This window comes from Alligator mississippiensis, chromosome 2 (genome assembly GCF_030867095.1).
Source record: "Alligator mississippiensis isolate rAllMis1 chromosome 2, rAllMis1, whole genome shotgun sequence".
NCBI classification, from domain to species: domain Eukaryota; kingdom Metazoa; phylum Chordata; order Crocodylia; family Alligatoridae; genus Alligator; species Alligator mississippiensis.
The window spans coordinates 237964287-237979709 of NC_081825.1; the positions used below are offsets into that span (position 1 = coordinate 237964287).

At 45.2% G+C, this 15423-nt stretch overlaps 1 protein-coding gene across 1 annotated transcript in view; it reads left to right on the forward strand.

Moving 5' to 3' along the window:
- The window catches only part of PLA2G4D (phospholipase A2 group IVD), a 47506-nt gene that overhangs the window by 19753 nt on the left and 12330 nt on the right, over nt 1-15423 (forward strand). The window contains exons 11-16 of the mRNA XM_019496470.2: nt 1304-1439; nt 3353-3489; nt 4623-4845; nt 5371-5488; nt 8555-8692; nt 13550-13657. Of these exons, the coding sequence (XP_019352015.1) occupies nt 1304-1439; nt 3353-3489; nt 4623-4845; nt 5371-5488; nt 8555-8692; nt 13550-13657 (860 nt within the window). The remainder of the gene's footprint in view (nt 1-1303; nt 1440-3352; nt 3490-4622; nt 4846-5370; nt 5489-8554; nt 8693-13549; nt 13658-15423) is intronic.

Genomic DNA, 15423 nt, shown 5'->3' on the forward strand with positions numbered 1-15423 from the left:
CAAATCTCTCCCACCCTTGCCCCTCCAACACCACAGCAACAGGAGGAGAGAAAATTCCTTTCTCACCCAGCCCCAGCAACCAGCAAAGAACAGAAGCATTGGAAACCAAACCCCTCCATAATGCATTGCCATCTGGGGACTGCAAATACAACTCCACACATTACATATCCTAACTGCAGATCCAGAATTCTTCTTTTTGTCACCCTATGCTAGTGATTCTCAGTGATGGCACCAAACTCTGATGAGATTCTTTAAGTGTGCCAAGCAATATTCTTACTGCTATGTATGCAAACACCTACACATGATTGACAAGATAAACCCAGAGATTTCAAATAGGAATCTATAGCGTCAAAACCATTCTGACCTGCTGTGCTTTCTGAGTTCTTTGCAGCAGCAGAGTTCTATTATACTCTCTCCATAGTCAAGAAATGAGTGAAAGTTGAGAGCTGGCATTTTCTGAGGGCTGCTTTGGGTTTAAAAAGTTGAGAACAATAGTCTTTTCCCCTCAACAAATGTCCCAGCTCCTTAATCTTGTTTTATAACCAAGCCAGTTACAGGTCTCTGCTTCATATGCCTACGGCTGAGAATGGTCCCCTCCCAGCCTCTGGGGGCATGTATCGTTCATGCTCTGCAGTAGGAAAGGTATTCTCCATCTTCTTTATGGCAGCCCTTCAGATATTTGAAGACTGCTGTCATGCCTCACCCCTTAATCATTTTTTTCTGCAAACTGAACATGCCTATTTCAGCCCTTCTTTGCATGGCTTGCCTCCCAAGCCTTTTATCATTTTGGTTGTCTATCTTTGGACCCTTCCTAACTTCTCCACATCCTTTTTAAATGTAAAGCCCAGAGCTGCATACAATATGCTAGCTGAGGCGTAATGAGTGCTCAGGAGAGTGGCACTATCACCTCCCATTCTCAACAGTCTCAAAATTATTGTTGATGCAGCCCAGAACCACTTTTTTGTAGCTGTACCCCATTTCTGGCTCGTGTTGAATCTGTGATCCGTCAAGACCCCAAGATCTTTCTTTGCAGTACTGGTTAAAGCTGGTTATCATCCATTTTATCTTTCTGCTTTTGCTTATTTTTCCCTAGGTGTGTAGCACCTTGCATTTGTCAGCATTGACCTTCTTGTTGTTTCTAGCCCAGCTTTTCCAACATATCAAGTTCCTTCTGAATTCCACTTCTTTCTTTCAGAACATTTATAATTTTTCACAGTTTTGAGTTGTCTGCAGATTTTCTCTGAAACTATCCTTGCTGGATATTGTGTTGGTGTCTGTTCATAGATGGCTCTCTGTTTGTCAGCCAGGAAAACCTAGACATGCGCTTGGGATTTGACCTGTGCTCACAGGAGAAAGATTTCCTGCAGAAGAGGAAGAAGGTAGTTGCCGCTGCCTTGAAGGAGATTCTTCATTTAGAAGAGAACCTGCAAGACCATGAGGTATGTTTGGGAAAATCCTAAGACTGAAGCTGACAGAAAAGCAAGATTCATGGAGTTTAAGGGTGGAAGGGACCATAAACACATCTACTGTAGCCTAATATTTCTGTATATAACAGAGCATTAAATTTCACCCAGTTACTTGCACCAATAACTTGAATTTGACTAAAATGTAAATTATGTTTCGTTAAGGCATATTTTCTAGAACAACATCTGGTCTTCAGCCAAAGACAGCAGAAGATGGAGAAAACATCCCTTCCTTTCAAACTTCTCTCCAGTGTGGGTAATCACCCTCATAGTAAAAAAAAATAAAAATAAAAAAAATGGAATCTTATTTCCAGTTTGAATTCACCTGTCTTCAGTTTCCAGTCACTGGCATTAGTCTTATCAATTCTGTATACAGAGAGAAAATCTACCCATAATTCCTGCTTAATACACTAATGGGTGACCTTAGCTCTTTTTGTCATGGTTGCACACCAGGGCTAGGGACAAAAAATTACACACAAACTGGTATAAGCGATCAGAAACTATTTAAAATCTGTAACACAACAGAAGTTCAGTGTACATAAACCCCTTTCAAAGTGGCTGAAACTGGTTTAAGATAAACCTGGATGGATATAGTATCAGACTTAACTGATTTAGGTTGTTCTTTTATTGAACTTCTGTCCCAGATCCCCTCCAGATTCAAGTTAACTCACAGTCCCCCAGCATCCCAGGATGCTTTCCACCTCCCCTGCAAACCCTCCCTTGCAGGGTGGGTGGGAATAGGCTTGGCCCAAGCTGTCTGCTTCAGTGCCTTCTGGCTTCTGGACTGGGCCACTGCAGGGATATGACTGAATTTCCAGAATCAAAAGTGAATGTCTGCTCACTTGTTTAGCATTTCTATCTACACAGTTTAGTTTAACCTGGGAAGATTGAATCAATTCAGACTCAGGCTTTTTGACTGTCTGTACTTAGCCTAGGACCTTGTGCTGAGCTGCTTGTCATCTGTGCTTGTGGACATATGGCACAGTTATTCGGAATCATTTACCCAAGATTTTTCTCCATAATAAATTTATTTCATAGCTAGGAGTGGAAAATGACCAACTCTCTCCAGCTAGCTGTCTGCAGTAGACAGTACTATGGGCACTACCAGGCAGAGGGCAGCCTGTTTACACTCTTAGCAAATGACTAGTCCGGAATGAAATTGAATAGTGAGTAGACACACAGCTAGTACATTATGTAATTTGCACCAGCATAGAGCTACTCTTCCCTTTTCAAGAGGTAGTGAGTTGTACTGGTGTAAGGCTGTATGCTGTGTGCAGTTTGTATACCATGTGGAATCTGTGCTCTACTCAAATTACTCTGAGTAAATGTACTACATGTCCCTACCCTATGACCTTAAATCCTTTTCAGAACTGCTGCTGTCCTTGATTCAGACCCTTATTCTGGAACTATGGCCTGTATTCCATGCTCATAAATATGTATTAAAACACACTTTGTTTGAATAGATTCAGATCAATTCAAAGAAACTAGATAATTACTTTCCATGATATGCAGAATTATTCTACAAATAAGATCCTGATTTCCTTTCCATTTCTGTGTTTGACAGATAGGGATTAGATGTACTTAATTCCCCATAAGGCATGCTGGGACTATATAATTTTTTCTGGCTTGAGGAGGTTTCTGGCTCTTACAGGTTTTCTTAGGTTTCACAGTATGGTCTTAGAGAGCCTCCTGCCTCTGCATGATCTCCAGTCCTTGCTGCTCTCTAAGCAAGGGGCTTGAATAATTGAATTGGTTTCTTAGACTCAGATTCAATTCCACTTTCTTACCTATAGGATGCTGGCCTGTCATCTGATGTGTGGCTGAGGTGAGATGATTCTTTAGAGAATTCATATGCATGTATGTATGAGAAACATTTATTTAACAAACAGGTTCCAGTTGTGGCAATTATGGCAACAGGAGGTGGGGCCAGAGCAATGACATCCCTGTATGGCCAGCTCTCAGGTCTCAAGAAGTTAAATCTCCTTGACTGTATAACATATATCAGTGGCACTTCTGGTTCAGCTTGGTGAGTTTGTCATGGGAATGGGTGGAGAAAAAAAGTATTTATTTGTATTAGTTTTGTGTCAGGGTATAAATACAGGAGAGAGGAAGTTTATATTGCCTTCTCCACAACTTTGGCTGTGTGATAGCAAGGAAATATTTTAAGAGAAGATTTGACAGAGGTAGCTTTGCACATGCTCATTGTGAGTTCCTCCCAAGCACAAGGGAAAGTATGGGAGCAAGCATACAGGTACTTGTTAAATATGCAGCAAATGGGAGGTGAAGGCTGACATCATGGACTGAACAGAAGCAGATGCTGACATCTTCATTGCAGGTAAGAGAAAGGGTATGTAGTGGGAGAAAGTTAGGCACCCAGTGAAAGTCTTAAAAATGAAAACAAGTTGCTTATACTTGATGCCTTAGAAAAAAAAGAAGAGCTCTCATAGAACAATGAAAAGTGGGCGCAATGTGATCAACAGCATTCTGAATAAATATGAGGTGAAATTGCATGTGTTGTGTCCAGAGGAAGAGTTTGCAGTATGCGAGATGAAAGCCTGAATGAAAGTTTTAGCTGTGTTGAAGGACAGGAAGGGCTGTACCGTAGACCTGTTGTATTATGCAGAAGGAATCTAGACGCGTACCCATCATTTGGGTGTGAGGAACTAGAGCAAGAATCAAGTTAAAGAGGAAATTTAGGTTAGGGGCCAGTGTGACAAGGAGGAGGATGATATTTTCTAGGGTGATCAAAAAAGAAGGGAATGATTTGTGGGAGGGGGGCAGATTAAGAGGTTTTTTTTTTAGCAATGTTGTGATTGAAATTACTGCTGGACATTCAGCGGTATGTGTCTAGGAGATGAACTGAGGTTTTAGTTAATCTTTAACCCTATGAGTCAAGTTTCTAGGGTTTTTCACTTAGTGGTCCAAGTTTGTGTGCTGCCAGTGAGGCTCTTGGCAGACTCTTGAGAGTACCAACTGAAATCCTTCTGTCAGGATCCCCCTCATTCACTTCCTGTTCTTTTGACATGACCACCTTCTCCTTGTTGCTGGTTCTTAGCTGAGGATGGGGAGCAGGGATGAAACACTCAGTGAAAGAAAGTGGTGAAATGGAGCCACTATACTCCCCTAAATCAATCCTTCATTAATGCTGTATTGCTTTAGGACAATGTCAAGCTTGTATGAAGATGCCAATTGGTCACAGAAGGATCTGGAGAGGCCGATCAACGAGGCTCAGAAGCAAGTGACCAAGAGCAAAACGAACACTTTTTCCTTGGAGCATGTCATGCATTATCAAAGAGAGCTGAGCCAGAGGGCCAAAGAAGGCTTCTCTATATCTTTTAATGATCTGTGGGCCGTTGCTCTTGAATATATCTTGCATGGTAAGGTATGTACCCTGGAGGAACACTTTCCTTTGGCAGTAATATTACTTGGAAGAACTGATTATGGTCAAAGCCAGGGCCTAGTATCCCACTGGGTTTTCTTGGTTAAGGCCCACCTATTTCTATAGCCAGTGGCATGCAAGGGAGTCACGTGGATAGCATATTTGGCTGCCTTTGACACCTAGTCCAAACAACCTGAGTATTGAATTCCAGCTGGATGGCCTGTGCCTTGAATGCCATAGCAGACCCCTTAACTGCTTTGCTACTATGCTCCCTTCTAACTACATGGATGTATTTAAATTGTTCTTTTAACATCCCAAATCTGGAAAGTGCAAGAAATGCCATGCTGTCTCCTACCATCTTCTATAATCATACTCTTATTACTGCTTACGCAATCACAGATAGAAGCCTGTGTTGTTGTACGATGGGGTGGGAGAGGTATTTCCATAAAAGCGTATCAATTGCTGTATCTCTCTAGTTTTGTGTATGTTTTCAGTTCACCATTGTGCAATTTTTACTCCTTCTTTTAGGTAAATGACTTTAAACTCTCAGATCAGCAACAGGCTGTGAGTCAAGGGCAAAATCCTCTGCCTCTCTACCTAGCTCTCAATGTTAAAGAGAACCACATGTCTACTGCTAACTTTAAAGGTAGCTGTTGTAAGTATGTCATTGTGTTTTACATTGATAGGAGAATTGAGTGCCTGTTGAATGAGGCAAGAATGACTGCTTTGTGGCAACTCTTTTTTCATGAGATATAGAAATGCTTTATGCTTTTAATGATGTTATAACATATATACTTGTGAAAAGAAATAAACTGCAAATAGTGTTGGTGCCAGGCTATTGTGCCTGGTGCTAGTCAAGCCTCATTTATAATCCTATATGCAGTTCCCCACATGTTAAAAAATATGCTGAGATAAGTCAGAACTGGCCCAAAATCAGGCAACAAAAATAATAAAGGACTTGAGCGGTGCGAGTGGAGGGTAGTGCATGCTGCTCAAAACCAGAGCCTGGCTGGCCAGAGCCATGTTGGCTGCTGGCCAGGCTCTGAGTAGCAGGATTGCTGCTGCTGCAGCACCAGGGGGCCCCCAAGACCCCAGGGAAGGCTGTTGGGGCCAGCCCAGCGCTGGCCCCAGCTTCCCCTATCCCAACCAAGGTAACCTGCTACGTGTCAGAGGGTGCGTGGCACAGGTATTCCCCTGAGACAATTAGTGGCGGCACAAGGTGTCCTGCTGCTAGTTGTCTCTGGGGAACCAAATCTTCATGCTTGTGTGGAAGTGGCCTAAGAGGCCATCTGATTCAGTGGGGCCATCCTTTTTTGGCATGCGTGACAGATTAGCTCTGCACCCTCTCCATGTACTACTGCAATCCTCTTCCCAGGCTCATCTGTTTCTCTGCTTTCTGCTCCCTGCCCTATTTGTGGCTTTGTTTTCTGCTTCCTGCCCTATTTGTTGTGTTGCCTTTACCCTTCCTGATGTGCTGCATGCCACACAGATGCTGCCTGTGCCACTCATACAGCAAGTTGACCATCCCTGATTTAATCCATTTCCTGCCCAAGGGAGGACAAACTATAGTGAAACCATTTTGGAGAGATGTTTACCAGAGTTTCCCTATGTCAAAAAGCAGACAGCTCTAAGGCTTTACTTTTAAGGAGAGCAACCCACTGCTCATTAGTTCTGGGTTGGCTCCAACCATCCTCCTTTCAGATAACAAAGTGGCGCGAGTCCAGCGGAGGGCAAGGCAAATGGTTAGCAGGCTGGGGCATATGACTTATGAGGAGGAGTCTGCTGAATTCGAGGAGATGGCTGGCTGATTTTGAGGGCAGATCTCAGGGTCAGCTGCCATTTTCACAGGCTGAGCATGCCCCCCCCCCCCCCCCAATGCCTCTGAGGGATCCTGGCAGTCCTGCCCCTCCCTGGAGATTACCAGATGGCCTGAAACTGTGGTTTAGTTACCCTGATTAAACCCAGGGAAGCCATTAATCCCTGCATTATTAAGCCTGGATTAATGGTTTCCCTGGTCATAATCAGGGCAATTATGTCACACTATCAGGCCATCCCCAAGCAGGGATGCTGCACCAGGGTCTCAGGATGGCTGTGGCAGGCAGCTGGGAGGTTGCACTGGGGTCTGGGGCCCTGGCTGGCTTCTTTCATGTGTGCTCCTGTTGCTGGCAACAAGCCAGGCCATGGCTCTGCAGATGCCAGTGCAGCCTCCCAGGTGCCTGCCAGAGCCCTGGTGCAGCTGCTTGTGCAGTGTTCCCACTTCCTGCTGTGAGCAGCTGCACCCCACCCTGCCATTCCCCTTGCCTCCTCCCTCGCCTCTCTCCCTGTCCTCCTCTGTCCTTCCCTCTCTCCCTCCACCCTCTTCTCTCCCCCATTCTGCCCATGCTCTAAGACTGCTGGAGAGCTTCCCACCTTTTTTGGAGTGAACCTGCCATTTTTTGCGGAGCCTGCTTTTTGCAGAGCCCACCTGAATTCATGATTTCTGCAAAAATCACACAATTGCAAATTTGGTAGGTCCCTACTTATGAGGAAAGGCTGAGGGACCCAGGCTAGTTTAGTCTGGAGAAAGGAAGACCAAGGGGGGATTTAACAGAAGCCTTTAACTACCTGAAGGGGGGTTCAAAGGAGGATGGTGCTAGACTGTTCTCAGTTGTGGCAGATGACAGAACAAGGTGCAATGGTCTCAAGTTGCAGTAGGGGAAGCTGAGGTTAGATATTAGGAAAAACTTTCTCACTAGGAGGGTAGTAAAGCTCTGGAACAGGCTACCCAGAGAAGTTGTGGAATCCATCCTTGGGGTTTTTTAAGACCTGGCTAGACAAAGCCTTGGCTGGGATGATCTAGGTGGAGATGGTCCTGCTTTGAGCAGGGGGTTGAACTAGAATAGATGATCGCCTAAGGGCCCTTCCAACCCTCATTTTCTGTAATTCTGTGATAACTGCCAGACCCACAGTTTCCTTGTGCCAGAGGAACACCTTGCATTGTGTTAACTCTTCTAGTAGGGAATTCAACCCGTATGTTATTGTTGACATCTAGCTACCAGTAGCATAGCTAAGGAGGGATGACAGGCACCAGCCCTGCATGGTTAGTTGGGGATGGGAACACAAAAACAACAGCTGCTGCACTGTCACCCCACCTGCTGATGCCATCACCAGCAGCCCAGACACTGATGCTGGCCTGTACCACTGTTGCCTGGGATGCTGAAGTGTCTAGGTACACTTCTGTGAGCTACATTTCAAAAACTATTTTTTACGTGCAGTCCAAAGGGAATTAAATGCAAATTATATGCATTTATTTTCATGTTCTCTGAAGCTAGTGGCTAAATCCAGCCCACAGAGCTGTACCATCTGGCTCACGGGTCCAGAAATTTGGCAGCCTGGTGAGCGAGGGCAGCATTCATTGCTACAGCTTCTGGAGCCATGGTAATTAATGCTGTTGCTGCTTATCCTGCTACCAAAATTTCTGACTCGTGGGGTGCCCCAAGGCCTGGATCTGGGGCACGGGGCAGTGTAATTTGGCCCAAGAGACCAGAAATTTGGTGGTGGAGGAGCTGAAATTGAGGTTTCCACTGACAAATTCCAGCCCTGCAGGCCAGATGACACAGCTTCATGATCCATGCCGCTCCTCCAGCCCATGAGGCCAGATGTATTGGGGACCACTGGTCTTACTTGCTTCCATAATCAGGTGAAAAGGCATCTTTTTTTCTTGTGGTTACAGAATGGTGTGAATTTTCCCCTTTTGAGGTCGGATTCCCAAAATATGGTGCTTTCATTTGCTCAGAAGATTTTGGAAGTGAATTTTTCATGGGGCAATTGATGAAGAAGAATCCTGAGTCCCGGATTTGTTATCTAGAAGGTGATTGTGCTAATACAACATGATTTTACCTGAACATCCTAAGAAAATAAAAGAAACCTAGATGCTCATTGGCAATAATAATGGTGTCACCAGCCAGCCAGGCTATATGTTAATAGGCTATTTCATAGAACAAAATTTGTAGGATACCCAGGACAAAAGCTATGTGAAATGATTAGCAAATTCTTTCCTGTTAAATAGGTAATCAATCATTTATAGTAGATCAGATAAAGAAACAGGATTAGCTACCAGCACTTTAATTGAGCTGAGAACTGAATTTTGCAAACAAGTTTTGGACTAAGGAAAAGAATTGTGAATTCATGAGAGAAACTCTGGGTTTATCTGATTTCTATTTTTATTAAATTCTTTCTGAATTGAAAGGACAAATATGAAATCATGCAAGTTTAAGCTTCATAGATTCATAGATGTTAGGGTCGGAAGGGACCTCAATAGATTATCGAGTCCGACCCCCTGCATAGGCAGGAAAGAGTGCTGGGTTTAGATGACCCCAGCTAGATGCCTATCTAACCTCCTCTTGAAGACCCCCAGGGTAGGGGAGAGCACCACCTCCCTTGGGAGCCCGTTCCAGACCTTGGCCACTCTAACTGTGAAGAAGTTCTTCCTAATGTCCAATCTAAATCTGCTCTCTGCTAGCTTGTGGCCATTATTTCTCGTAACCCCCGGGGGCACCTTGGTGAGTAAAGCCTCACCAATTCCCTTCTGTGCCCCCATGATGAACTTATAAGCAACCACAAGGTCGCCTCTCAACCTTCTCTTGCGGAGGCTGAAGAGGTCCAGGTACCCTAGTCTCTCCTCATAGGGCTTGTCCTGCAAGCCCTTAACCATACGTGTGGCTCTTCTCTGGACCCTCTCCAGGTTATCCACATCCCTCTTGAAGTGCGGCGCCCAAAATTGCACGCAGTATTCCAACTGCAGTCTGACCAGCGCCCGATAGAGGGGAAGTATCACCTCCTTGGTTCTGTTCATCATGCATCTGCTGATGCATGATAAAGTGCCATTAGCTTTTCTGATGATTTCGTCACACTGACGACTCGTGTTCATCTTGGAGTCCACTAGGACTCCATTTTTCCTCCCTAGGTGCAGCACTTGGCATTTCTCCTTGTTGAATTGCATTCTGTTGTTTTCCACCCATATGTCCAGCCTGTCCAGGTCTGCTTGTAGTTGTTCCCTGCCCTCTGGTGTGTCCACTTCTCCCCACACTTTTTTGTCATCCGCAAACTTGGACAGAGTACACTTCACTCCCTCGTCCAAGTTGCTGATGAAGATATTGAAGAGTATCGGTCCAAGGACTGAGCCCTGCGGGACCCCACTGCCCACACCCTTCCAGGTCGATACCGACCCATCCACTACAACTCTCTGGGTACAACGCTCTAGCCAATTCGCCACCCACTGGACTGTGTAGTTATCCAAGTCACAGCTTCTTAAGTTGTGCTCTTTTATCTATTTTTGATCACTTCATCTCTCAAAAGCTGTACTTTTTAGAGAAAGCTGTGAATTCTAAGGCACCATATTTTTTTTCACAAACTTGGTGCACCAAATAAGATGCAACTTGTTTTTGGAAAGGCAGAATAAAGAAGAAAAGATTTTTCCAGTGTTATAGCTTAACCCAAAGCTAAAACCCATGCTCATGGATGGATCTAGGATTTTGAAAATGGTGTCATGGTTCATCATCTCATTTTGAAAACAATGCTGAAAACGATTTTGAAAATAGCGTTGTGGTGCATCATCCCATAATAAATTTTGCTCCAGTTAAAAAGAAACTAGAAGCTTTGCTAATATGCTAGGGGCCCAGGAATATATTATTCAGTTTAAATTCCAAACAAAAATAATTGTAACTGAGTATGGGGGACTGACTGCTAGCTCTAGGGTGGGACGGGCATCTTGTGTCGGGGGTACAGTTGTTCTCTCCCCACCTGGCCACAGACTGCTCCATGTACAACCACATGTGGGTTCCTCAGACGCCCCACCATGGCCTCACAGTGCCCCTTGCTGTCATTCATGCATTACCCCTGCCACCTTAATACCCCCTGGCTCTACTTTGTCCTTTGTTACCCCATATATCCCACTCCACTGTGCGCCAAACCCACCAGACCCCTCATGCCATGCTGAGTCCTACCTTACCTCCTCACTGCATCTGTAAATACACTGTCCCCATGAATCCACAGCACTGTGCACAGTCCTGTCCTCATTACAACCCTGTGCCCTGACCCCTTACCACCTCCTTATGCACACCTGAGCCCTCCCCTGCCCCTCTGAGCATTCATGCTCCTCACTGAAATCTCTTACATCTCCACCATATCTCATTACCAACAACTCCCTCATACTGGGGATGGCCATATTATGGTTAAGGGAATCCAGGATGGGGGTGGGGGGCACTGCCACTGTGTGTATGTGTACGTGCATGCATGCACGCATGCCTCCCTACCTGACCCTGTCACTCCCAGTAGCCCTGATGGTGGGGTGGGATGGGGCAGCATGGAGGCCCATGCCTGGGTTCCATCCCCTGTGTGCAGATGCTGGACCCAGCTGGGAGTGGCCCTTCCTCCTGGTACCAGCAGGCATCTGGGGCCGGTACTTGCAGCCTGGGCCTCAGTAGCAGCTGCAGTGGCAGGACACAAGGCTGCCGGCAGTAGGTGGCCATCCTGGCTCACCCTGCGCAGCTACACGAGCCCCAGCCCTCTCCCTTGGCCTGGTCTGCCCTAGCTGATCCCCACCCCATGCAGGTGGAGTGGTGTCCAGCCCAGCCCACCCTATGCCTCCAGTCACTTGTCAGCAAGAGCTGGGTCTTGCACTGCAGGTGGCAGCAACCTCTGCCTCTGCCTGCAGCAGCCGAATCTGGGCCTTTGCTTCAATTTACACCAATCAGTGGGGAAGCCGGGATGACCTATGAAATCTGGGGCTGTCCTGGCCAATCCAGGATATATGGTCACCCATAGCCCTAAACCCCATCTGCCCCTCATACCTCTCCACCCAGATAATGCCCCAGGCTCTCCTCACCCTGCACCTCCCTAGTCCACAGGCTCCCTCCCCTTCAAAAACCCCTTGGTTCCCGTGACTCCCAATCCAGACCCTCATGGCCTCCAGAAGACTTTCCCTCAAAGTCCTTCCCAAACAGTTCCCCCTGCCTCTGACAGCCCCTGACCATTGGGCAGCTGGGGGCAGGCCTGTAACTGCCCCTCCACACTCTCTCCCTTCCTCACAGTATGCCCATAGCTGGCTCCATGCTCCATTGCCCTCTCTCAACATTCGGAAAGAAACAGTTGAGTTTAGGGGAGGACTTGCTTCAGCCACTGGCAGCACCACCACCAATCCATCTCATCCACCAACCTGGTTGCACTGCTGGTTCTGCCTGCCACAGCCTCCAGCATCTGCTGCAGTGAATAACCCAGGAAAGAGTAATTGCAGTAATTTACTGTATTTCACAGCATATAGGTCAACACGGTGTATAAGTCAACCTCATTTTTATGATTCAAAAAGTTAGGAATGTCATAGATCTGGCATAAAAGTGAACCTAACTTTTTGGATCAGAAATATAGAGTTGACTTATACTGGCCACTGTGCACCCTCACTGTGGGCTGGGCCCCAGGGGTAGACACATGCTGCAGTGCTGCTTGCAGGGGATGGGGCTGGGTTTGGTGCTCGGCTGGCATGGCCCAGGCATGGACACACTTTACAGAGTAAAGAGATTAGCTGCAATCAAGTAGATAACAATGAGACATGAAGTCAATTGACTCCCTCAGCTCCACCTGAATAGAAATGCATCTTTCACTGCCTGGCAGTTTGTCTTATCCTTCCATAGAGCAGGAGTCAAAGGGTGACGCAACTGCACTGCTAACTGCCCAGTGCCCCTAATCCACCAATGCCTGATCTGCAGCTGAAGAGATGGTCTCCAGGGATGAGTGTAATTTAAAACATTGAAAAGAGCTAAAAAAAGTCTTAAAGTTTGAAATAGAAAGATAACCAGGTTAGCTATAACACAAGAACATTTCCAAAGGACGAGACTATTGTTACCACCTGTGGAATGGAGAACAATGAACCACTAAGTCAATTGACTCAGCTACCTGAATTCAAGAGCCACTGCTGCTGGAAACAGAAATCAAAGTTGGAGCATGAGTCAAAGCTGAGTGCTTTTATTTTGAGCAGAAAGTCTGCTTCCCCAGTTAAAGCACGTGCCCCAATTTTGAGTGGCTATTTTTTGCAAAAAAGGTATGTGTGGTACTTGAGTAAATATGGTCCAATGGCTTTGAGAAGAAAAATTCTTCAGTATGATTGTAGTGCTGATGAATGGGCATTAGGAGGTCAATAGAAATAGGCCCCTACCTCATGTTATATATATTAGTCAATTACCTGGTTAATTGTTTAATAAATTTAGATGGGTACACGTGTAAAGTTAGACTGGCCAGCTTTAATTTGAAAGTGTGGCAGGACTCTCAGGTAAATCATGTTTAATGAATATTTTTGTCTCTTCCCTTATATTCTGTGAATTAGCAAATATGTACATGCAATGAAAGAAGTTCAAGATATATTTATGGAGCCTGCTAAATATGGAGCAGCATAAAAATAGTAAATGTATCTGCAACACACATGGCAGGCTCAGAGTGTCTGTTCATACTCATACTCTGCATGTAACTTTGGCATCTGACCATGGACTCTTCTTTACATATCTGGCCCTGTCTTCAAAACCAACTCAGTGTTCCCAGATCTGCATCTTGCTTTATATGTCATTAGGCAATTGCACATTGGCTCATATCTAATTTGCAAGTGCAACTTGTGCAGGCTAAAAGATTAAATCTTGCATGAACTGCCACTGATATTTCTTTGATGTGTTTGGTCTTGCAGGCTTATGGAGTAACATCTTTGCTGTGAATCTGCTTGATATCTGGAATGCCTTTGGTATTTCAGATAAATTTTGGCAGCAACATGTCCAAGCCAAAATAAAAAATATTGGTAAGTTTCTTATAGTAACTTCTGTCTGTTACTTGTCAGTCCACATTTCAAATAAGGAAAAGGAATGAAAGGAATTAAATCTCCAAGATGTTTTGAGGTTACTGAAAGCTATCCACATCATGCAAGGACCTTCTCTGAAATAAATAGTGATATGCTCAGATGAGATGGTCGAAGTTTCAACACATATACACAGAGGCAGCTAAAATAATTCATAATAAAAGATGACTCAAAAGAGAAAAAAGAATATTTGAACATGTTCTGGAAACTAGGTAGTAGGGGAATAAAGAGAAAAGTGCCTGGGGGGGGGTGTCAGGAGCTGGGTAGAGGCAGCAGCTAGGGCAGGAAGGGTGTTTGTTAGTAACTGAGGGGAAGTGTTAGGTACCAAGATTAGGTTGAGGGTAAGAACAAATGGGGAGTAGAACAGTATTTAGGGTGGAGTAGATAGGCTACAAGCACTGAAATAGATTTTCTAACAGTAACAGAAACTGTACCCAAGAAGTCCTGAGTCTGTGCATACATTTTTTGTCAGAAAACCATTGCAAAATGCGCTGGCAGTGTGTGTACCTCATCTTCCTTCTAGTAACTTGTCCACACAGAGTATAATACCAGATACTCTATTAATTCATGTAGCAGAAGTCTGTGCTGTGGTTCTAAATGTTAGAATGCTGATGATGCTGACTGAAATGGGGGTCAGTACAATTCAACATGATGGAATTTGGGGTTTTTTTTAGGGATTTCTTTTTTAAAAATAGACAATTACATTAAAATAAAACTATGTTCAAAGACTATTGAGCTCTCAAAAGTTGAGAGCAAGTACTCAAAAGTTAAGAAATACTAGATTTAAGGTTGTGGCTAGGGACAGACATTCAAAAAGTCCGAGCCTGAATTGATTCAGTCTTTGCAGGTTAGTCTAACCTACAGAGATTGAACCAATTTGCAAATGGATATACATTCACTTCTGATTCAGGAAATGACTGCAGTTGCTCAGGTAGAAGCCGGGGGCGCTAGAGTGAGCTCTCCTTTCCCTTCCATGGTGCTGAACTGGGGTGGGGGGGATTGGCCAGACTTCAGCAGGACACTAGGATTAGGGTGGGGTTTAAACCCCCACCCTGGCCTGCATTGTCCCTAGCCATGGTGTGCCTGGAGGGGGAGGGGGAAGCAGCCTTCACCAGGTTTTTCCCCCACACTTGCTTCTCAAGGGGCAGGTATGTTGCCAGACCCTGGCCCCTAGCTAGCACTCTGAGGCAAAGGGCGGGGGGGGGGGGGAGGGTGGGGGGAGAGAGGACTGCTTGTGTGGACTACGTTTGGCTGTTGACACTGAGATTTTCAGTTTCCCTCTCCCTGCTTCTTCATACTCTCTGCAGCTGACAGGCACTGCATTCATTGCAAACCAGGTCATTTTTCACACCTCTCAGCAAGCCAGCAGCCAGCATGGAGCTCATCAGAACACAAAGATTATCAGCCCATCAAGAAAACAAACCCTCTCTCATTAGTTTAAGCTCTTCTTACACAACTTTTTGGAAAGTATTTTTAAGGAAGGACAGAGGGATATTACCAGCTGACCTGTTGATTAGCTCCAAAAAGCCCTAAGTGAACACTGTTCTGTCTGCTTTTGTTGTAGTGAAATTGGAGACACACACACACATAGGACATTTAACAAGCATGTGGTAAAGCTTGAGAGAGTCCAGAGAAGGGCCACCCGTATGATCAGAGATTTGCATGACAAGCCATACAAGGATAGGCTGAGGGACCTGGGACTCTTCAAT